Source organism: Setaria viridis, chromosome 9 (assembly GCF_005286985.2).
Source record: "Setaria viridis chromosome 9, Setaria_viridis_v4.0, whole genome shotgun sequence".
Lineage (NCBI taxonomy): Eukaryota > Viridiplantae > Streptophyta > Magnoliopsida > Poales > Poaceae > Setaria > Setaria viridis.
In genome coordinates, this window is record NC_048271.2 from 39,554,207 (window position 1) to 39,579,111 (window position 24,905).

Sequence of the window (24,905 nt, forward strand, 5' to 3'; positions counted from 1 at the left end):
ACGGCCGGGGAGGAGCTCGCGCCAGCGATCTTGCAGGGCGGCTGGAGATCCGAAGCACGCCGAGCTAGCTACTAGCAGGGCGGCGAAGCTTCTAGGGCGGCTGGAGATGCGCGCCACGCGCTGAGGCTTCAGGATGGCCGGACGGCGGCGACACGCCGGGTTCGCAGGCGGCCGGAGATCCCACGCCGGAGGGCGGCCCCAGCTCCTCCCTTTCTTCCCCAAATCCGGTACAACCACACCACTGACGTCGATGTCCTCCTCCTCCCGCGGTGCTCCCGTCCCGGTAAGCACCTCGTGCAATTCCACTACCTTCTCCTCACTTCCCTCATTCCTCCCCGCGGACGCCACAAGGACGGCCACATGCGGCCATGCCGGCCCGCTGCCGTTTCTTGTCGCCGCCGCACTCCTTCGGGAAGGCCCCAGCGAAGCTATGGGCGAGCTCGCGACGCTGCGAGCACCGCTAGTCGCTGCCGCCGCTCTTCGGGAAGCCCCCGTCGTCGTTCCCACCGTCGCCCGCGAGCGAGACGGAGCGAGACGCCGTCCAAGTGGGGACGGATAATTGAGGAGACAAGAGAGTTCTTTTCGGCGTTTGTGCACCTACTACCTACTGTAGCTGGCAGTGCACCAGTGCCGCGTTCCCACGTCAGCCCTGGCCCTAGCGCCGGCTGCACCTACCCCTGCCGCGCGACTGCTACGGAGGCACCGCCCGCTGGGCTCGGGCGTGCCCTGGGCCCTGGCCACCGGCCGGCCACAGCTCTAAAGCGCAGCGCTGCAGCCCACGAAGGGTGACGCCAAGACGCACACGTCAGTCTCACGTCAGCCCTGCTGCCTAGGTAAGTGGGCTGGGCTGGTGGATTACTCCTTGTTGGGCTAAGATACTCCTATTTTACCAGTCTCACGTTAGCCCATTCAATTTGCGCTTTTAGAAACTGAAATTCCCCATCAGCCATCCCCTTCGACGGCCTCCAGCCTCTCTCCTCGGTTGCTCCATGGCCGAACACCAAGCACATACTAGTCGTGCATGCACAAGATGCATCAACTCTAAGTACGGATGGATGACTCAGCCAATCATGACTGAATCACCCCTCCCTCTATTACATACTCCAAAAAGGCAAAAATGAATTATTTCCCATGAAAATTATTAAAACGAAGTGACCGAGACAAAAAGGATTCACATACCGCTGCAGCTCCAACAAAACTTCTGAAGAATTCCTGAAGTACACCACCAGCCGGCTAGACTAGCGTTGATGTCAGTGGGGAGAAAACGGTGTGGGCTATTTTAAAATGAGGGATAATTTAAGTTGGGATCGGACTTGGAAGAGAATACATTGAGAAGGAAGGGAGGAACGGTCAGGGTCAGCAGACTGGTCAGGGGGAAGGGTGGAAGGGGAAGGGAAGGGGAAGGGGACGGTCTTATTTAATAGTGAGGGTGTGAATACAAGATAATGCTTGTTTTATTGATATAGCAGAAAAATACAAGACTACAGTCCTGGGAGATCATAGGCAGGAAAAAGAAAAGAAAAGAAAAGCAAAACAAACTCGCCTAGTTGGATTGGGACATCAACACGGGTAACCACTCAACTTAAAACCGCCACACCCGACCGGTTGGATTGGGACGTCAACACGACCTCACCACTCCACTCACCACGGTGGTACCCACCAACATTCACGCTCATGTATTCGCCGAAACCTCCAAGCGTGGCCCTGCGTCAACAGAGAACTGATAGAAGCAGACTGTACCACACCGAGAAGGCCACCACCATGCGGGACCCTCCGTTGTAGTATTGCTGCAATACCACACTCCACCTGACAGAGTGATACCACCGAATTTGGACCTCCGCAGGCTGCCTCGCAGTCGCCACCACGATAGCACAACGCGCAGGGGCCTCACCATATCCACTGTTGGACTCCACCTCGCTCTCGTCACCTCAAAGAAACACCGCACACGAGAGCGTCGCCACACCCGCCACAATACTCCACGTCACGGATCCGTTTCTTTTGTCGCCGTCAGAGTGGTGAGCAATGTTGTCCCGCTCCATATCCATTGATCAGCCAAGCCTCACAGTTGTTTAATAGTACGTGAGGGTTTGAATGTGATGTTGCTGTGGAGTGTTATTGTGTGGGCATCACAGTTGTTGTGAATTTGTATTTTTCTTGTGCACGTGTTTTGTCTGTACGCTACTGCTTTACAAAGAAGTTAACAAATGCTTGCTACTTCTGGACGATCTACATGCATGTCTTTCATGTTAGTAGCATTGAAATAAATAATTTTGGAGTACGTATGATACTCACATATATTAATGCTAACCAAACAAATACAGTTTGCTTCTGCTCATAAACTATACTGCTAAAATACTCTGTTGATGCCATCATATCTAATATCTCCACAATCTAAATATATACCCCGGTACCCTTTTTATTTAATAGAAAAATAAAAGGTTAATTATGAATAGAAGCTAGGTACAACATTTGTGAAAGATACACAATCCTCCAGAAAGTGCTTCATGCCAGATTTTAGAGATAACTGATGTATCTCTAAGATAGGCCATCCGTAAGATAGACCACCCTCTAGAAAAGCGTATCATGCAAACTTTTAAAGATAGACCATCTCTAAGACCACCGTCTAGGAAGTGTTTTCATGCCAACTTTCGCATATAGCTTTTCCTGAAGTTTCCAATAGAAATTTATAAGAAAAATTTTGAAAAAACTTTTCAGGAGAACAAGGGGGCTTCTTAGAAAACTTTTACAGAAGTAACAAGATTGAATTTTAGTGAAAATTATTTGGGAATTGTGTTCGTAGGACATCCTCAAGGATCGTTTTGTGTGAGAAACACTCCAGTCGTTGATTTAGTTAGATGGACAATGTGATTTTATGTTTTTGTCTCCAACATACCGCAGCACATAAAAGGACTGCTTTGCCCTTGTAAAGCTAGGCCCACCTGCCAGCTCTCTCCCTCTCCTCCTTCCCCTTTCCATCTCTAAGGGCAAGTACATTGGTGTCGTCTAATAGGCGGTCTCATGCATTGACACGTAATCTTGAGACGATTTAACAGGCAACCTGTACAATATGTTATCCTATAAATTGTCTGGTAGTGGTATATAATTCCTTAATTTGTGCATAAGAAAAATAAAATATTATGAGTTGCATGGCAACAATAACTCGTACAATGGTTGTTAAGTTGTCTTGTAGTCCTACAATTTAGCTCATGAGGTGGTTGTTTCGCGAAGCAACGACCTTTTTCTCTCTCCTCGCTCTCTCTCCTCTACATCATCAAAAATCCTACGTGGCACTGCATGAGACGATCTATGAGATCGCTGACGTGTAGCAATGTACTTGCCCTAAACAAGCAACTTCTGTGGCTGTACAAAACCAAGCAATCCTCACATCTGGAGACCCCCCCCCACCCCCCGGCTGCCGTAGAGGGGATGTGCCGCTGTCCGAGCCGACCCACCCCATCCCCTCCATGGCCGCCGCCATTCGAGTCGAGCCCGCCCTCCTGCCCCATCCGCCTTCGCCACTGCCGCCGAGGGGACACCATCGAGCACGAAGGCAACACCGGCCCAAGGCGGAGGAGTTCCCTTGCACCAGGCGCAAAGGCGGCACCTGCCCGAGGATGCTAGCCTGGGCCTCTGCCGCCATTCGGGCTTGAGCAGCCTCGTATGCACGCGACGGCCTCACACAACGGCGAGCTTGGAGGGGTTCGGGCACGGGATGTGGCCCACATCGGTGCAGCGGTGGAACTGAAGAGGAAAGGGGAAGGAGGAGAGGGGGAGGGCTGACGGGTGGGCCTGGCTTTATGTGGGCAAAACAATCATTTTTTGTGCTGGGTGTGTTGGAGACAAAAACACAAAATGACAGTGTTCAACCAATTAAATCAACGAATGAAGTGTGTCTTGCACAAACCATTCTTTGAGGATGTCCTGCAGACAAAATTCCCAAATTATTTCCAAAGTTTTAGGGATCTTTCTAAAGTAGAAAGTTACGGAGCAAAAAGGGTAAGAAAAAGTAGAGCAATGCTTGGGATTTTTATTGCTTTTGGGCGCACTGGTTGGCGTCATACTGCATGTGGAGCACCAAATCATAAAAATGGAAACGCTATGTAATTACAAGCCTCATTGGATATGTGGATTAGCTGAGCACTCAAGAACCCTTGTCCGTGGGCTATTTAACTACTAACTCCATCCCAGAATATAGCTATATTTATATTTGCACTAAGTTAAACCTTTCACTACCGGAAACAGAAAGTTCGCCGAGTGCCCCAGGCACTCGGCGAAGGTCCAAAAACACTCGGCAACGCATTTGCCGAGTGTAACACTCGGCGAACTCTCCCTCGGCAAACTTGGGGTTCGCCGAGTGTCATACGTCGAGCACTTGGCGAAGCTTCACTGAGTCCCAAGAAACACTCGGCAAACATATTTTTGAAAAAAAATAAAAAAAACAAAAACTCCGGCCGGCACCACCACCGGCCTCCACCACCTTCACCACTGCCGGCCACCACCACCGGCCTCCACCACCGCCACCCGCCACCACGCCGCCTCGCCACGGCCACCGCCCACCACGCCACCACGTCCGTCGGGAGAAGGGGAGGGGCAGGCCGCGCCGTCGCCGAGGAGAAGGGGAGGGGCAGACCGCGCCGTCTCCAAGGAGAAGGGGAGGGGGCGTCCGGCCACCCACCGCCACCCGTCGAGGAGAAGGGGAGAGGGCCACCACCTGTCGTCGAGGAGAAGGGGAGGGGGCGACCGGCCGCCGCTGGATCCGGCCTGGAGGGGAGGTTGCTGCCGCCGCATCCGGCCACCACCACCACCTCCACCACCACACCCGCCGGCTACCACCACCACCTCCACCACCACACCCGCCGGCCACCACCTTCGGATCCGGGGAGAGGAGGGACGGGCGGCGGCCGGATCCGGGGAGGAGGGACGGGCGGCGGCTGGATCCGGCTGGATCCGGGGAGAGGTGCGGGGCGGCGGTCGGATCCGACCAGATCTGGCCGGGGAAAGGGGCGGGGCGGCGGCTGGATCTAGGGGGAGAAGGGGAGAGGGGAGGCGGCGTCCGGCGGGAGGGGAGGAGGAGGGGGTGGCGGCGTGAGGGGAGGAGGAGGGGGCCGGCGTGAGGAGGAGGGGGGCGGCGGCGTGCAGGGGAGGAGGAGGGGCCCAGCGCGGCGTGAGAGGAGGGGGGGCGGCGTGAGGAGGAGGCCAGGGGGGTCTGGCGTGAAGAGGGGGGGCGGCGTGAAGAGGGGGCCGGGGGGGGTCCGGGTGTTTTGAGGGGGGTCCAGCTGACAAAAAAAGGTCGCCGAGTGTCCTACGTGGACACTCGGTAAAGCGTTTCTTTGCCGAGTGTCCAGCGTAGGACACTCGGCAAAGTTTTTTAAAAAAAAAATTAAAAAATATCTAACAGTTTCAAAAAAATACCAAATTTTCACACGAAGCAATATATGTTCTCTATTGACTATACAAAAAGTTTTGTAGTCAAACCAAGCTCGACCGTCACTTCGACTCTAAATCTTATCGAATCCTCTCAAAGTTACTATTCTTCTTCTGAGATGCTTCGGTTTGTAATCATTGTACATGATGAAATGTGCAAAACCTTCTCAATTTTTTTTCCACAGCCTCCACGTATTATATCATCACATCATGACAAATCTCATGATTTTCAGACTTTGCTTGTTTTTTCACAATTTAAAAATACTACTGCCACACGTTCATGGTCGTGTTTCCTGACCAAGATGTTCGAAATTTCTTTTCATTTCATGGGTCAGGTCTCAAATTGGGCCAAATAACATGAATATCATTTTTTCTACTCATTTTGTTCCATAATTTGAATCACTTGCAGTTCAAATTTGACTTATACCAAAAATTTCCTTGAAATGCAATTAATTAAATAAATATAGCAAATTAATCCAAAAATATACCAAATTTTAACATGGAGTACCACATGTTGTATGTGGGGAGTAGAAAAAATTTCATGCTGAAAAGAGGAAAAAAATTATTTTTTTGCCGAGTGTCAAAAAAAACACTCGGCAAACCCTCCTCTTTGCCGAGTGTTTTTTATTTGACACTCGGCAAAGCCCCGATTTGCCGAGTGTTTTTTATTTGCCGAGTGTTTTTGGCTTGGCACTCGGCGAAGAGCTTGTTTGCCGAGTACTCGAAAAAAAACACTCGGCAAAAAAAATACACTCGACAATTTTTAGCTTTCCCGTAGTGTTTTAACTTTGACTATAAATAGCAAAAAGAATCATAAAGATTGATAACACAAAATGTATGTTAGCAGATTGGTCATGAAGCCAATGCAACTATAGTAATATATAATTTTTTATTTAAAAATTATTTTTTTAAGATATTGTTGGTCAAAATTAAGAATATTTGATTTATATTAGGACAAACCTAAATATTGCTATATTCTGGGACAAAGCGAGTATTTCATAAGGATCATGTATGTATGGATGGTTAGCTTGCTCCCCCATTGCGCTCAAGTTGCACCTTGCATCATACAGCTTCAACATTTACTTCCAACTGATTTAACAATCAACGTAACATTTCGAATATACGTATGTAGCTTGGGGCGCTCATATATCTATGTATAGTTGGCTTGCTCACCCATGTCATCTTAGCCATCCATCTAATGTAGCACGTACGGAAAGGTGTGTAAGCTAAAATCATGTGAAAGATGGATAGAAAATCCTCCTTCATATTCTTGTTGATGGACCGAGTCTTAATATTTTTCCTCTCCTCCCCGTCTCAAGCCAAGGCCCAAATGTTTGAGATTAATGTTATAGTAGATTGATGACTGAGATGACACGGGGAAGAAACCAACCGGCAATGTCCAAGACGTGGTACCATTTGATTGGAGGGGCATGCATGGGTGGGTGATTAATTATTTTGTATCTCAACTATAATTGCACTTTCCTCTTTAAACTATTATTCTGTTTGAACCGATATGTTGCTTAGACGAATGCAACATATAAAACGAGATCTCATATTTGTAGATTGCACTTATTTTTTACTTATAAAAACTCAACATTCAAAATGTATGACTTAACATTTTGAATATACATCTGATGATATTTTGCTTATGATTTAATTTGTTGTGCGGTAGAAGCTGACAGCAGAGTGGTTCCAAAATCCCTTACGCTTTGATTTGTCTGACTCTCTTCATTTCGCAGCAAACCTTGCATGGATAGTTACACAACATATTGTACTAGTCTCATGCTTGACTCCCAGTCCATATACATCACTAGTTTTTGCTTACACGAGTACACGACACACCTCAACGTACACGTACTACTGCAAGTCCAATAATTCCCTACAAACCCTTACAAACGAGAGCCAAAAGGAAAGCCATCCTCTTTCTACTAGTTATTCAACACACTTAACAAAAGGTCTACGCTCGTTTCTGCCATCGCCTTCGCGCTTCCTTCCTCGCCAACCGCTGCGCGAATCTACTCAGCTAGACATCCTGCGTCCTAATTATACTTCGTCACTCGTTTCTGGCATCACTAGTGGCGGCCGTCGATGCCATCTCGACGTTGTTCCTCTCCTTCTCCGGAGACTGCTGCTGCTGATAGCTGTCGCCGGCCATGTTTGGGATGCCGAAGAGCTCGCCCATCTGCTCGAGCGTGCGGCCGCGTGTCTCCTGGAGGTAGGTGAAGAAGAAGACCCAGGCGAGCGACGCGATGCCCGCGTAGAGGAAGAAGCTGCCCCCGATGGTGATGCCCTTGGAGAGCGACAGGAAGGTCATGGAGATGACCCCGCTCGTGACGCGGTTGAGGCCCACGCCCAGCGCGCACCCCAGCGCGCGGAGGTGCAGCGGGAAGATCTCCGAGCTGTACACCCACGCGATGGGCCCGAGCCCGATGGAGAAGAAGGCCACCACGCCGAGGATTGAGGCGATGCAGACGCCGACGGCCCACGGGATTGTGGTGCCCTCCGGGTGGTGGCCGATGACGGTGAGGCCCAGCCCGAGGCCCACGAGGCTGACGACCATGCCCCCGGTGCTGGTCAGCAGAAGAGGCCGCCGCCCGAAGTGGTCGAGCGTGAACGTGGCCACCAGGATGAAGAGCGTCTTGGTCGCGCCGACGGCGCAGGTGGTGCCGAGCAGCTTGTTCTTGTCGGCGATGCCGGCGCTTTGGAACACGCGCGGGCTGTAGAGCACCACCGAGTCGATGCCCGACGACTGCTGGAAGAAGTGGATGCCGAGCGCCGACAGCAGCACGCGCCGGACGCCCGGCGCCGGGGAGAGGATCAGCTCCTTCCACACGCGCACCTCGCCGCCGGTCCGTTTGGTCACGGAGACGTCGACGTCCCCGGCGAGGTCGGCGGGGATGCCGGCCGCCGCCTTGATGTCGGCGAGGCGCAGGGCCGCCTCCTCCGGCGAGTCGGAGGTCTTGTCGAGCACCACCCTCGCGTCGGCGAGGCGGCCCTTCATGACCAGCCACCGCGGGGACTCGGGCATGCCCAGCACCATGAGCGCGAGGACGACGGAAGGCGCGGCGCCGATGCCGAGCATGAGGCGCCAGCCGAGCTTCAGGCTGAGGTGGGAGAAGGCGTAGTTGGAGACGTAGCCGAGCAGGATGCCGAAGTTGATGAACACCTCGGGGAAGGAGGTGAGGAACCCCCGCGACGACGCCGGCGAGACCTCCGCCGTGTAGACGGGCGCGATCATGAGCGCGTAGCCCACGCCGATGCCCGCGACGAACCTGCCGGCCATGAGCATGGGGTAGTTGACCGAGAAGCCCATAATGAAGGCGCCGACGAAGAAGATGGCGGCGGCGAGGATGATGGTGAGCCGGCGGCCGATCCAGTCGGAGGTGCGCCCCGCCGCGAAGGAGCCGATGAGCGAGTAGAGGTTGAGGATGCCCAGCAGGATCTCCACCTCGACGTCCGAGATCTTGAGGTCCTCCTTGATGAACAGCGCCGCGCCGCTCATCACCCCGATGTCTGAGACCACGTAGAAAAGTGTCAAGACACTTAGCACGACGAAGTTACTAAAACATGATGCACGCACTTTAGCAGCAACAAGGGGCCTGTTCGCTTCAGCTTATTCAGCCGGCTTATCAGCCACCAAACAGTATTTTTCTCTCACAATAAATCAGCCGTTTCGGCTTTTCAGCCGGCTTATAAGCTGAAACGAACATGCCTAAGACAGCGAACAAGTAAAAAAAAAACAGAGAGAGATGGTGATGATTTATATTTATGTACCGTAGCCGAGGAGGATGGAGGTCATGGAGGCCAAGATGGCGCAGGCGAAGGCGAACCGGACGTTGGTCTTCTTCTTCGGCGCGACGCCGTCGGGGAGGCGCCCATCGGAGGCTGCCGTGTTTGTTGCTTCTTTGTGCTGTTCTGCCATTGTTACCTTCGGGAGCTCGAGATCTCCTAACCGTGCACTACGCTTGGTCTCGGACCAGGTTGCGGCTGAAGTATAGTGGTGTACAAGGTTTTACACGTCCCTAGCTAGCCAACATGAGCAGAAGACGCTGGTGAAGGGGGCATCCATATATAGGCGTCTAGGCGATCGAGTGGGGTAGAAGCGGGATACGTGATCACCTGGCTCAGTGGCTCTGATCGATACAAGGAGGCCGGCCTGGCCGGGAGCAGGAACTTGGGAGGCAGAGCCTGACAAATGTGGCCCCACGGGGCGCGTTGTCAGAGAGGGATCATCGATATATAATTTCCGTGTCTACTTTGATGTTTTGATGATTATATATACCAACTGTTAATCCAGTGCCGTCGTCGTCTTTGCGGTGGTAATATAATCTGTTTTTAGTTGAACTGCAAAGCATTCGTAGAGATTATCTTACGCCGAAAAATTGAATTCTTCATGTGGCTTGCATGTCAGAGTTACTCTCGCTCACACCTAATATTGGAAACCTCGTGTCGGCGTGTTGTCACTTGGCGCTTGGGCCATGCTAACAAATAGGTTGCGAGACATTTGGCTGTTTCATTGTACTCTCCCCTTCTTCGTAATGAATGAAAATGTGTGTCCACGTGGCATCCAGTGCACGTTTTAGAAAAAAAAATGTGTGAAGAAAACGTGTCGTATCGCACATGATACTGCAAACTAAAATGGTCACTGAGCTTCTTGTCAAATTAAAATGGTTTCCAACAAATATGGCAAATTGATCCGAGGTATTGAACTTTCGTTTTTTTTTCATGGTTTGGAATCATCCTAGCTAGGTGGATTAAACCAAACACAGAACGACCAGAATCATGAATTCATGTTCTCCCTGCTAGCCAGGTCGGTCTATGTATCCGTAAATATCTCCATGGATAACGCTGTTTAACAGCTCGAGATCAACGAGGCAGCCGGGCACGCGAAGTCACGAGTCAAATGCTTCAATTGATTTTATACTTCTTAAAAAAATTAAATACTCCAAAGATTCGCTGTCACATTCGTCAAAGAGCTTAGCCAAGCACGGAGAACGACGGAACCACTGCCCATCACAGGTCACCAGGTGTGCACGACCGCAGCTACAAAACTCCTTACCCGTTTCGTCGCCACTCGCGGGCCATGTTTAAACAAAACCAGCATGCTAATCCACACACGCGTATATCATTGATGCACAGTATCAACGACAACCGATCGGACAAGAACTGATCGCTTCAATTTGATCCTTTGATCGTATCATAAAAAAAAAGCATTTTCCGTTCTTTATATTTGCTTGGAAAAACATTTCACTTGACATTTCAACATTGTGTGGTAGTGTGTCTCCTGCTTAGAGGTCCACCTGTGTTTACTGATTTACAGCCCTATGTAGGCGAACGTCACTAGGCACAATTCAGTAATGTTCTCAATCCACAAGGACCCTATCAATTTTACACACAACAGGCTCTTGCTGTTCCTATTGAAGTCACTGTGTTTTTCTTAACAGTTTGAGTACAAGAAGTCAGCACGCACATGACATGATACTAAGAACACACAAATGTAGTATAACTCCATATACAAGTCAACAGCACATGGGAGCTGCTCAGATCAGGTCAGTATAAAGAGCTGTATACATCATGGAAATGGTTCCAAAGCTAATTAAAATCAAATAACTCGTTTGAAGCTTTCACATAATTTCTTTCAACCCACAATAATATATAAGCTATACACATCCACATATTAAGAAGCTGCTACTCCGATCCAACCAGGCGCCCTCCAAACTCAAGAACATGTGGAGGGAAAAAAGCGTATGAGATTTATGGAACACCTCAGCAAGCAAATTGCTTCAACCAAGTCATTTAAATCACAATGTATTAAGCAGCAATTTAAGAGTCATTATTATAGAAGAAGCACCACATAACTTCAAGTAGTAAGATAAATAAATATTTCACAACAATACTTCATAACGAATATACAAATGGTGCAATGCAGTGCAATACATGACTTCACTTTTACCCACACATCCCAAGGAAGGAGGTAAGGGTTGCAACCACATTGCTATATATCAACATGCGTTGTTGTACTAGTACTTACTGTACCAATTTGGCTACGGTTTCTTCATATGCATAAACAACATGAGAATGCGAATGCAAGATTGCAATGTATGAACTTCATATATTTCAAAATTCATAACTTTAAAAGTAAAGCCTCAAGTGGATCAAGATACTTCAATATAAAGATAAATTTTAGATTTATCTTGCTAGTATGAGGTACTGAAATTAAATGGAGGCAATTCAAATAACAAAGTTAAAGTATGTAGACCACATCGCTACATTTACTTGCCTTCACTGAAGATCAAGAACGTGAGTTAAGCACGATCCGAAGGTGCACCACCTATTCACGAACATTACTCAGCACAAGCACAAACACACAAATATAAACAAACATAATTCAAAGTGTTCATATGCCCAAACCCGACATTCTCACAAAAGCCACACGCAAAACTAGACATGAAAACAACGTTGTTGGTTCTCTTTTTTGTATCTTTTAATCTTGATGGCTAAAAATTCCCATCTTGTGCCATCTGAAAGATAACTTCAGAACTTACAACTTTCTAGTGATCTATAAACAGAGTAACAAACATCAACATAGTCTAATCTTGAGATGAACCTCAAACTGAAAATCTGACAATAACTGCAGCACAGTCCTAATAAAACAGGTATATCTGGAGCTTCAAAATTCATATGAAGATGCACTTAACCAATCTGGAAAGCTAATGAAATTTCCTACAACTTCTTTATTCACCCAAAGATCCAATTCTGTCGTTTGGGTTGCCTAAATTTTTGGTGAACAGATTCTGCCCAGAATTACGAGGCTGAAAAACTGACAGAATCAAACTTCAATACCTCTCAGCTCTTAAATCTGATTGTACTGTTCTTTACGGATATGGAAACCTCTACAAAACCTCTACAACTCATGTAAAGGTTTGATATTTTTTTGAAGCCATTAAGAGGATGCAAACAGACATTACTCTAAACTGCGCAGATTGACTACGTGCTGAAAACAGCGACGAGGGCAAAACTTTACCCTAGCCCTTAACGGCGTCGAGTACGGCTACACGCAGGTGGTAGAACATCTGAAACCGTAAGGAAAACATGGATTACAGTGAGGGCATGCCTCAACTAGGGTTTCCCCTTGAAAACAACAAGGGCAATGGTGACAACGGCGATCCCAACTATGACTCCCAGTCGTCTTCCTCTCGCTAGCGATGAACTTCACGGCAGCCCCATCGATTGCACCTAAATTGAAACCCACATGACGACACCACCATGAACAGTGAGGAAAGGAAAATCAATTGGGGAAAACGGAGAGAGGAAATGAAGCCCAACCAATTTTTGGAGAGGAACGACGACGACTGACGTCGTACCCTAATTTCACCTCCCCTTTCTTCTCTTCTTGGTCTCCCTCTCTCCCCTTCGGTTCACGGCACCTGGAGGTGGCAGTGCAGGGAGAAGGCAGGGAGGGGTCCTAGGTTTGGAATAGGAGGGGTCAACAGGGGGAAAAAGAAGGAGAAAAACACCACGGGTTAGACTCCTGTAGCTCGGCCGGGTATTGTAGCTACGTGTTACTGTAGCAACCAAGGGTGAAAATCTTGAACCATCCATGACTTCATGACCGGAACTCCAAACGAGACATATGAGTGATCAAACAGAATTTTTTTTAATACCTTTTGCATCCACCAGTGCCTATAGCATCAATCCAATATTATGCCTTCTCATCATGAAAGAACAGAAATATTTGAAGTGGCATCCAGAGTAGCCACAGAAACCTATCACTAAACCACTATTGTTAGTAAAAACTTCCACAGCCACTATATTCCAAGCATTGCATGCCTTCTAAATCCCTTTGATCCTTCCTTTGTAGCAACCTCCAGATTTGCAACCAATATAGCCCCCCTCTGAAAATTGCACGCATAACAGATGTGTGAGGTTTATTATTAAAGACAAGATCATTACAGCAGATCATATAGAGCAAAAAATGGTAGCTACCACACTAACATATTTTTTTTCTCGCTCCCTTTTCTTGAAGCCAGCTAATGCTACAACAACAAAACGACGCCTTTCAGTCCTAAGCAAATTGGGGTAGGCTAGAGTTGAAACCCAACAAGAACCACTAATGCTATGTTTTTTTAATACCCAAGGCAATGTAGATGATTTTTAATAGTTCTAGCAAGATTGCAATCAAGGAAAAGGTGACAAATGGTGGATTGCAAACATGAACTTTCGGCGAACAGGTGGATTGGATATCTTTTAGCCAAATTATCTTTGGTCAAAAGAACTCCTCTACCTATATGCTGTAAGAATCTTAATCTTGAACGGGATCTTGAGTTTCCATAATCCTTCTAGGTGAACAGGTAGATTGGATTATGTTGCCATGCAATCAATTTATCCCCAAACAATCGGACAGCAGAAAGACAGATTGAACAGTATAGATATTATAATATCTGCCACAGTGGTCTGTTTCCGCCGCATCACATTATCTAGTGTTACTCAACCATTTACCATTCCAAAATCTAGTTTGACCCCCATTATTGACTTGGAATGTTTCCTATCCAAAGACCTGACTGAAAGTGAGAATCACATGGTTTCTCTTCCAGATGGGCCAGAGTTACTTTTTACCACCTACTCCCTCCATTTTCAAAATTTAGGTCGTTTTAGCTTTTTTAGATACATAGATTTTGTTATGCATCTAAATGTAGGGTTATGTTTAGATACATAGCAAAATCTATTTATCTAGAAAAGTCAAAACGACCTACATTTTGAAACGGAGGGAGTAGATATTTATTTTTTAACACCATTGCCAAACCACATCCTCCCAGAGCAGGCAAAAAAAAGCCACTTCCTAAATTTTATTACTTTTGACTAATAAAAACATGACAAATGGCCACTAACATTTATCTAATTTTAATAGAGTCCTAGCTAGTTTGAACTTTAGAATTTTCCGAGTCCAATCAATGGGATCGATCTTCCCCTGAGACCGTTCGTGATTGTGTGTTCTTTCTACAATCATTTCACTCCCCAGCAATGGCCTCTTGAGAACAGTACGTGCTTGTGTATTGTTTTCATCTTATAGAGTGCCTCTAGTTCAACCCAATGCTAGAACAGTGCAAATGGAATCATGTCCCTTCAATGATAGTTGAACAGAATGTTGACAACTTCTGATATTGCCAATCTCTTTAGTGTACATGTTGTATTGCCTTCTCAAATACACCACTAAATAAATCCAACATTTCCAGTACCAATTAACAGATAGTAATAAGTAATAACCTAGTAGCTGACTGTTCACTGTGAAATCCAAAAGAATTGTTTTTTTTACAAGTTATATCAGCACAGTTGACACTGTTATGGTTTTAGTTCAGGTTGTCCCTTGCCCATATACTTCAGTCACAGAAAACACTTGACGAAGGTCTATGTCTAGAGAAAATTATCTCACTAAAACTATTAAGATTTATTTTTTTTCTTGGCATTACTCATGGATCATGATTATAAACATATTTACTAATTTTCTTGCATAAATATTGCAGTCTCGCAAGTTCATGGCGGTTGCCAAATCCAATCTTGTGCTTGGGTTTACTCATGTAAATACTAAGCATACACTAAAATCAAATGACACACAGACTACTTTCACCAGAAGTCAGAACAGGCATCAAACATCATCAAGAATACTATCACATAAAAGAATGTATGTATCATAGATATTCAAAAGACTACGATGGCATACATACCATGAGTCACGAAAATTCTTATTGTGAGTTCAAACGCTGCTCTATCCTTCTTCTTGCAGATTGAATCAAGTGGCCTTGAGAAATGCGGAAATGAAACAAGTGATCTCGAAATGCCGAAAGTTCTGGTACCCTTTGTAGCATTGGTGCATACTCCCGGCATGATGGATCTTCAGAAAAGTTAATCAAAGCTTCTGCTGCTGCAAACTCCGTCAAGTCCTCTAAACGGCCATGAAGCAAGTCTAAAAGAATGGGAATAGCACCAGCTTCCATCAAACCTTCCCTGATACACTCCTCGTAGCTTAACTGTGCAACAACTCCTGTAACTTTCTCAACAACATCATGATTCCTGTTCTGCAGAAGATCCACTAGAACAGTTATTACTCCAGAACTTTTAAGGAAAGTAATAATGCTCTTATATTCAGCAAGAGCCAACAAAACATCGACAGCAGAACTTATTGCAAGGTCATCTTGACCCGTCAGGATTCCAGCCAGATTCTCCAGAACCGCTCCAGTATTGTCCCTGATCGAAACTAAAATGCAGAATACATCCTCCACTATATCTTTTGCAAGTGGAGGGTTTTCTTTTAGCAGCTCAGCATATAAAGGTATAGCACCAGATTGATGAATCAATGGGAGGTGGTGTCCAATTGATGAGACTATACCAAGCGCGTTAGCAGCAACAAGCTTCGCTGAGGAATCACCATCCCTCATTAGTCCAACTAGCGCCAGCGGCGCACCCATCTCAACAAGCGAAGATCGGCCGTTAGTTGATGCACCAAGCAGGCCAGCAGACTGAGCTGCTCTGGTCCTTGACACCAAGTTACCAAACGAAATCGCCTCCACGAGGTATTCGACCTTTCCATCAGCTAGGATCAGACGCCGGACTTCTCTCACCAATGCTAACGCGCTCAGAATTTCCACCAAGTGCCGCTTCGTCGCACCAGAGCAGCCCTGAAATAGGTCCAAGATAACCTCTGCGCCACCGCCCCTCGCAAATACCACACGGCTAGTTGCGTGGAAGGACAGGATGCAGCTGAGGCACCTCAGCAGGATCCTCTGGGGCACCTCCTCCGACTCCGGGAGCAGCCTCTGCGCCACGGGGAGGAAGCCCGCATCAACAATTTCGTCGGCGAACTTGCCACCATCGACGCGAACGACGGAGCACAGGGCCTGCGACGCTGCCGCCTGCAGACGAGGCGGCGGCGACCGGTCGAGGAGGCCGACAAGCGCCCAGACAGCGAGCCGCACGGCAGGATCCGGAGCGTGGCTGGCCATCCGCTTGATCTCGAGCGTGGCCCTCACCGCCGCCCCCTCGTGGCCCGAGGAGACCACGTCGAGGTATTTCCTCGCCGCCTCGGCCCAATCAATTTCGCCGTCCTCCCGTCGAACAGGTGGTGGGCACTCCATCGCCACCACCCCCAACCGCTGCAGCTATCGCTCGTCAAGGAAAACGGGACTCCTACACGGTGTACTGGAGCAAATTTTGGATGGATTGATGGAAACTGCTGGAATATATGCTTAATTTCGAAGAAAGCGAGGGATCGGTGGAAGTGTAGTTTTATCAGTGTGCTCTGCTCCGGGATTTGGTGGGCGAGCCGCGAGCGAAGAGTTTTTGTTCCTTTTGCTTTGGTTTAGGATGGCGGTTGCGGTTGCGGGTGTTTGATCCTCGGGCTAAACTTTAGCTCTATCATATCGAATGTTGGATATTAATTAGGAGTATTAAATATAGGCTACTTACAAAACTAATTTCACAACCTCTAGGCTAAATCGCGAGATAAATATATTAAACCTAATTAGTTCATGATTTGACAATATGGTGCTACAGTAAACATTCGCTAATGATGGATTAATTAGGCTTAATAGATTCGTCTCGCGATTTAGCCTAGGGGTTCTGCAATTAGTTTTGTAATTAGCTCATATTTAGTCCTCCTAATTAGCATTTGAATATCCGATATGACACAGACTAAACTTTAACTCCAGGATCCAAACACCCCTTTGATACACCAGGAAGGTGGATTTTAGAAAGCAGCTCGTGGAATGGATACTGAAACTCAAAGTGTATATCGTCAATGGCCTCAAAGAAAATATCATCAAAGGTCGAAGGTACCTGCGACAACTTAAAATTAACTCTTAGAGACATTGCTAAAATTAATTTCTCAACGGATTATCTTCAAAGTTAACTCTTATTATTTTTAATTAATGTCCATTTTATATAGAACATGATGAAGAATCAGTAGCTAATTATTAGGTGGCTCATGTGGCCTTGTTTTCTGGACGAGATTAGTACGAGAATAAGAGATGTCTTGATATTTTTTTCTCTCTTCTAGACACACGATGAGGTGTTCAAAGCATGATTCAAAATAGCCCACTATAATTTTATTAGAGGCAATGCATTATGATGTTACCAATTAATCCTATTCAACAATAGTCACTAATGATGATTTAGCGCCACTAAACAGCTGTGAATATTTTTGTTGGTATACAGCCAGGGGCTGCTTCATTCCCTTTGCACTAGAGGCCTAGAAAACAATTAGTGAAGGCTAAAAACAACGCCAACAGCTTAAAACCCCACATATAATTCTGATTATGATGTAATGAATATAAAGATATTTACTCTAAAGCCCTTAACAGATATTTGAGCATAAAATTTCTATAGTTCAATGTTTGTGTGCATAATTAATTAAAAATTTACATATTTTTATTAAATCGTTAAATAAAATAGCTACTATTATATTCTGCTATGGCTTAGCCTACTATTTAAAAACTCGGTTGAAAACTATAAAATAAATCTTAAAATTCTCCGGATCTTACGGGCCAAAACCCTCTCCACATATACAGCCCAAACTCTCCTCTTTTCTTCCTTTTCTTTTTATTTCTTTAGCCGGCCTAAACTCCATCAAAGTTGAGCCGAAGCCCGACCCAACTCCGACTGGGTCAAAAGGCTAGCTGGCCCGAGCCCAACAGCCGGCCAGGCTTTACGCCTGGGAAATATATAATTTCCATAATTCTTTTATAAGGCTTCCCGTGTTCGACATCCATGCTATAGATATGGCCTCCGGTGTTTGTTATAATCTAATCCTCGTGAAATGTTGAATTAACCTCTTCGAAATGTTGAATCAGGTTCACGGATTGATTAATTAGTTATAAGAAGATATTGAAGCATATTTCACACGTCGGAAAATCTTGGTGAGGTGGAGAGGCAATAAAAAATAATATCTGATTTTCGTGCAATGTTGAGATTGTTAAATCAAGCGTAAGAAAATATCGAAGAGTATTTGTGAAGGGATATTGGCTGCAATATAGGAGATAACTAGCTTACATAAGGGAGCCCCTTTTACGCCACCAACCTCTTCTTAGAGCCACCTAGGCCTCTTGGTCAACACATTTCTCCTCCTTCCTCTGGTCTCTTCCAATCCAGGGCATAGCACCACCGCTTAAAATTGAATCATGCGCAACTCCTCGCATCTACGTGCAAGCTTGACCTGTCGTAATCACCGCCCCCTCGTTTCCTCTCCCCACCTATTCCTCCCTTTAATCGTGCTACAATGGTGGTAATTACCATGGAAATTGCTGCTTCCTCCATTGAGTCCGCCATCCCAATCTTCACAACGTAGGAACCGATCAAGATAACTAGCTATAGAACACCTAAGATAACTTGCTGCAAGCAACTATAACTAGTGCAACCTGGCAAATAAAACTCAAAGCCAACAACCTTATTTAACCGGCAACCTGAATCGAGGATTCGCCCAACCACACTCTCAAAGAACCAACCAACACAACCCGGAATCAAACGGACTAGGAGCACCAATTGGGAGCTGATGAAGCGGCCGCTTCTATAATCCCTTAAGGAAATCACAAGAGCAAAGGGGTAGATCACTCTCTGAATTTGTTAGCACACAGCTGAACAAAAGGGGTTCAATTTCATTATCAAAGTCTTCTGTAATCTCTTGGATACAAGGATTATTTATATTAGGAACAATCCTCCTAGTTGGGTGTGAATGGACCTTAGAGTTTCTGGAGTTATGGTAACTCAAAGATCACCACGAACTGAACTCCCGAAGAGCCTCACGTGGCTGTTGGCCTTCTATGCAGTCTCCACTAATTTGGTCATAACTTTTTATTGGGAACTCCAAATGATATGTGGTTTCTTGAATTGAAAACTAGACTTCAAGCCTGTTCCATAAAGTACTCATCGGCCTTCAGAGCTATCGGGAATAAAAATTTATGATCCATTCATTATGCAAGTCCGAACTGCTCAAAACGTGGCTTGTTGGTCCATTTCTTGTGGTGTGGCTCTGAACTGATCAAAACGTTGCTTGCCAGTTCGTTTCTTGTGGTTTTCTTCATCTCCATGTATAGCTGCACCATCCTCTTCATGTATATACCTAAGTACAACCAATGTAAAGCATTTAGGTAGTATAAAATTCTCATGTATGTTGAAGTTGATTTCAGCTAGGAGTGAAGTCACCTGTTGCTGTAGCTTTTTAGCTTGGCTGCATGTAATTGGTCCAATGTTCACTTATTATCTTGCTTGGGTGACATGTTGTATATCATGTCCTTGGTTTACATGTGATGGTGCATGGCTGGTTGAGATGACCTCATCAATTGGTGTCATATGGCTTCGCTTGTGCACCAGGAGATGGGCACTGATGCTCCGTGACTCTGATGTGCAGTCGAGGCTACAACCCCGTTACCAATGAATCACCATTGATACAGATCTCCACAGCTGCATTGTCCCTGCAAACCTTGGTTGTTGTTCATCATCGTGGTAGCATGAGGAAGCCACCACTCCCAACGATGTAGCTTCGTCATCATGTGTGCCAGCCAGTCCAGGCGAGGCCCCCTCACCCCGGATATATTAGACCAAATAGATAGATGGACCAAGTATGCTAGACATACTTGGATGACTTATGTGATCTGTTATGTTAATGCCGATTGAATTTGGATGATTTATTTGTATGTGAACTTGTGATGAAGTACATGCTTATGTAATATGTACTATAACTTCTGAGTGGATGTGTAAACATTATAGTGCACACATATAGATTATATTTAGGGATGGCAATGGGGCCCCGATCCCCGATCCCTGAGGGGAATTCATCCATTAGTGGATGAAAATGGGGTTAATTTGATCCCCACGGGGGTCTTAACGGCCAAATATGAGCCCCATCGGGTGAGGCAAGGGATAGAACGTTCATGTTGTCCCCGCCCCCATTCCCCATCGGGGACCCCAAGTTCATGCCCATCTGCAATAGGATACAGGCCAAAAGAAGTCCAACAAACAATATTGGCCAAAGTCCACAATAATGATATATATATGGCTGGCAACCCCGTAACCCTAGCTCATTATCCACTTCTGCCTCCCCCCGCTCTCCTATCTCAGCCACAACTCACCCAGTCCCCACTCCCCACTCTCTAGTATCTACCTCAACGCGCTGCGCCGCTGCCGCCCCTCCATCGATCTCGCGGAGAGCTCTAACATGGCGACGTCGGGATCCCGGTGACGCCCTTCTTCCTCTCATATCCTCTAGTTCTTGTAGAGTTCCTATTCTCCTAGCAGTCTAGCCTCTACTAACCCAGCCGTCCCATCTCATGGGACGTCGACACCTCCGACCGGCCGCCGTCGGATCCAAACGAGACAAGCCAAGCTGCCACCGCTGGATCCAAGGTTGCGGTGATTGCTCTACCTCCACCTCCACCTAAAAAGAAGAAAGCTGCACCACTGTCATCCACCAAAGCCATTGTGGCTGGTGACCCTAAGCTTCTTCCCCGACCCCAACCATCTCCACCAGCGCCCAAAGGGGCTGACTCGAAGCGTCGCCGCTCAAAGATAGCACCACCACAAACCGAGAAGTTCGAACGGAGCATTCTTCAATCTCTAGGGTTAGTTGAATTGAAGATTCATGTTTTACTGATTCCTTTTACTGTTGTTTTAGTGTCTTCGATTTAGGGATGCTTTAGATAATTAGTAGTTTTATTTAGATCTAGAATTCTAGATGCTTTTATAGTGAATCTTTGATGGTACTTCCCTGCAATGCAAGCACTCATAGTCTCATATTGCACTATGTAGGCTCATGATTTATGTATTGATGTCAGTCTTTGTCTCATATATGTTTCCAGTTTCTAGAATAATGGTTGCTTTTCCGACAGATATCTAATTTATGAATATGTGTGTTACATTTTTCTTACAGTTTGGCATCTTATTTCCCATGGTCATGTTGTAAATAAACTTGATGCCAATATCTAATGTATGAATATGTGCTGAATACAGGCTGCAAAAGATGTCAGCTAGCTCCTATTTCTCATGGCTCTCAGCCGGAAACTAATTCACGTCCCGAATCTAGCAATGAACCTGAAGCAAATCAATCTGAAGCAATTGAAATAGATGATGATGATGAAGAGGAGATTGATCCACCAGAAGAGGAGGAGGAAGATGGTGTTGAGGTCGGCTCGAAGAGAAAGCTGACCTCAGTTGTTTGGACGGAGTTCAAGAGAGTGAGATGGAATGTCAAAGTAAAGGCAACGTGCATGTACTGCTCCACCAAGATAGGAGGAGAAACAAAGAGTGGAACTAAGCACCCTCATGATCACTTGAAGTCCTGTACCATTAGAAAGATCCAGTTGGGTGGTAAGAAGACAATGTCACAAGCGTCTTTGAGGTTCATTGCCACAGATTCAGGGAAAGTTTCAGTGGAGAACTACACCTTTGATCAATGCTGAAATTGTATGTTCAATCTTGGGATTGGTTTTATGTGAAGTCCACTTCCTAGTTAGGGAACAAGGTGTCAGGAACACATGTTGCATACACAAAGTGAAATGAACTCGTAGGCTCGTAGCCAAGTTTTCATGCGATGCCCTTAGAGCAAGCATGTTCCAACCATTATACCTCTATGTGTGGTAGTGGTTGTTTCTTCTAATCAAGAATTTTCTTCGATGATCTTTCCCTAGTTTTATTAGTATAGTAATACCGTCTTGCATAATGTTTTCATATTTTGGGAAGCATGTTGTGTCCTTATGTGTTTCTTAGTAACAAGAAGGGCCGTACTGCTTCATCGTACTAACCGAAAACCATCTAGTTACACATAAGATTTGTCAACTTTATGTATAGACTGGAAATGTCTACGAACCAAGATAATCATTACTAAATCATCCTCCATCAGCCTCCTTCGCCACACATGTACCCCCAATAAAAAATGAATTCTTTATAATAACCAATAAAAAATTGAAAAATAGAATGACCAATGAAAAGAATGCACATTCAATTGTAGCACCAACGAGAATTCTAAAGAATTTCTACAGTTAAACAGCCACTAACTCAGATTATGACACCAATCTGGCTAGCTAGACTAGCATTGATGACAGTGGAAACAAAATAGGATGTTGTTTGAAAAGGATGGAGAAGTTGAGTGTTAGGAGGATATGGTGAGAAAGAATGGAGAGACAAAGTGTAGAGGACTAGCCGAGGGGAAGGGAAAGGTGTCTTATGTAATCGTGAGGGAAAAATCTTGAGTGGAACATGTGAGTATAACTTTGCTATATATGGAGTGCCATACGGGGATCACACCTATTCAATTTGTTTTTTCTAACTTTCAAGACAAGCATAATAAACAAGTTGGTTTCTACTTCACATTCCTTTTGCACCAGAGACCTAGAAAACAATTGAAGGCCAAAAACAACACCGACAACTTAAAACGCTACTTTTAATTGTGATTATGAAGTAATGAACCTGTAGATATTAGTTTGAAGTCCATAACATATATTTGAGTATCATGATCATAAAGTTCCTATAGTTAAATGTTTGTGTGCAAAACTAATTAAAATTGTACATATTGTTTAATAAACTACAAAACATATATATTGTGTTCCCATGTGATTCCTAGTAAGGTTATCATCAGATATACCTATAGGAAAAGGAGAAAGTACCTCAAGAATTTGATTGGGCTACAAAATTAAGGAGATGCCACTGCTTCTTCTGGCATTCCATAGAGAAGAACCCAGGCAATGCCGAAATGGTATGTACAATCATGGGATGGGTTTTATGTGATGTTCAGTTGCTAGTTATGGAACAAGGCGTCCGGAATACATGTTGCGTATAACGGAGTGAATGAACCGATAGGCTCATAGTAGAGTTTTCGCGTGTTCCCCTTAAAGCAACCTTGTTCCAAGCACTGAGTGTCTCCGTGTGTGGTAGTGCTTATTTATTTTAATCAAGCATTTTGTTCCATGCTTTGATCCTTCTGTGGTTTTTGTTTGCAGCATTCCATTCCATAATAATATTTTCGTGCTTGGAGAAGCATGTTGTGTGCTCATGTGATACCTAGTAACAAGGAGACATCACCGCTTCTTCAGGCTTGCCATGGATAAGAATCCGAGCAATGCCGAAACTATAAGTACAATCTTGGGATGGGTTTTATATGAAGTTCACTTGCTAGTTGTGGAACAAGGTGTCCGGAACACATGTTGCATGCACGGAATGAAACGAACTTGCAAGCTCGTAGCACAGTTTTCATGTGATTCCCTTTGGGCAACCATGTTCCAACCAGTAAGTATCTCTATATGTAGTAGTGGATGTTTCTTCTAATCAGGAACTTTCTGCCATGGTATTCTCGTTTTTATTACTGGCAGTACAGTCCTGCATAATATTTTCATATTTTGAGAAGCATGTTTTGTCCTCGTTTAATTCCAAGTAACAAGGAGGGCCATCTGCTTCATCGTACTAACCAAACACACGCTAGTTACACATAAGATTTATCAACTTTATGTATAGGTTAGAAATCTCTACGAACCAAGACAATCGTTACTAAATCATCCTCCATCATCAATATCCTTCGCCACACACATACCCCAATCAAAAATGAATACTTTCTAATGAAAATTATAAAAATAGTAAGACCAATGAAAAGAATGCACGCACAGTTGTAGCGCCAACGAGAATTCTAAAGAATTTCTGAAGTAAAGTAGCCAGCAACTCAAATTATGACACCAATCTAGCTTGCTAGACTAGCATTGACGACAGTGGAAAAAAAATAAGATGTTTTTTAAAAAGAGGGAGAAGTTGGGACTTGGGAGGGTACGGTGAGAAAGAATGGAGAGATCAAGTTTAGTGGACTAGCCAAGGGGAAGGGGAAGGGAAAGTGTCTTATACAATAGTGAGGGAAATCTTTTGATTGGAACATGTGAATGACTTTGCTATGAAGTGTCGTGTGGGGATCACACCTATTCACTTTGAATTTTCCTTGCACCGAACTTTGAGTTCAGCGTAATAATGTGTTTTGTCAGTGTAATGTTTTTTGTATTTTGCAAAACATGTTGTGTTCCAATGCGATTCCTAGTAAGGTTATGCATATATGCCTACAGGAAAAGGAAAAAGTATCTCAGAAATTTTATTGGGCTACAGTAATTAAGGAGATGGTGTTGCTTCTTTAGACATTCCATAGAGAAGAAATCAAGCAATGCCGAAATGGTATGTACATTGTTGGGATGTGTTTTATATGAAGTTCACTTGCTAGTTATGGAATAAGGTGTTCGGAATACATGTTGTGTATACGGAGTGAAATGAACTGACATGCTCTTAGTCGAGTTTTCATGTATCTCCCTTAAAGCAACCTTGTTCCAAGCACACAATGTCTCAATGTGTGGTAGTGGTTGTTTATTTTAACCAAGCATTTTGTTTCATCCTCCTTCTGTTGTTTTTATTTGCAGCAATCCGTTCTAGCATAATGTTTTCGTACTTGGAGCAGCATGTTGTGTCCTCATGTG

General features: G+C 45.4%; 2 protein-coding genes across 3 annotated transcripts; both read right to left on the reverse strand.

Moving 5' to 3' along the window:
• Positions 1-7,111: 7,111 nt before the first annotated feature.
• Positions 7,112-9,480, reverse strand: LOC117839629 (putative polyol transporter 1). The gene is made up of 2 exons (XM_034720014.2): positions 9,199-9,480; positions 7,112-8,937 (listed from the first exon to the last, which is right to left on the reverse strand). The coding sequence occupies exons 1-2, from the start codon at positions 9,344-9,346 to the stop codon at positions 7,478-7,480; spliced, it is 1,608 nt and encodes a 535-aa protein (XP_034575905.1). The 5' UTR covers positions 9,347-9,480; the 3' UTR covers positions 7,112-7,477.
• Positions 9,481-10,906: 1,426 nt separating this feature from the next.
• LOC117836079 (uncharacterized) lies at positions 10,907-16,811 on the reverse strand. 2 transcript variants are annotated; one of them, XR_004636014.2, is made up of 4 exons: positions 15,147-16,811; positions 13,089-13,319; positions 12,751-12,889; positions 10,907-12,660 (listed from the first exon to the last, which is right to left on the reverse strand). XR_004636014.2 is itself a non-coding variant. In XM_034715439.2 (2 exons), the coding sequence occupies exon 1, from the start codon at positions 16,551-16,553 to the stop codon at positions 15,165-15,167; it is 1,389 nt and encodes a 462-aa protein (XP_034571330.1). In that variant the 5' UTR covers positions 16,554-16,811; the 3' UTR covers positions 13,059-13,319; positions 15,147-15,164. The 2 variants fall into 2 exon arrangements, 1 of the variants encoding a protein (XP_034571330.1); XM_034715439.2 differs by lacking the exons at positions 10,907-12,660; positions 12,751-12,889 and having other exon boundaries at positions 13,059-13,319.
• Positions 16,812-24,905: the final 8,094 nt, after the last annotated feature.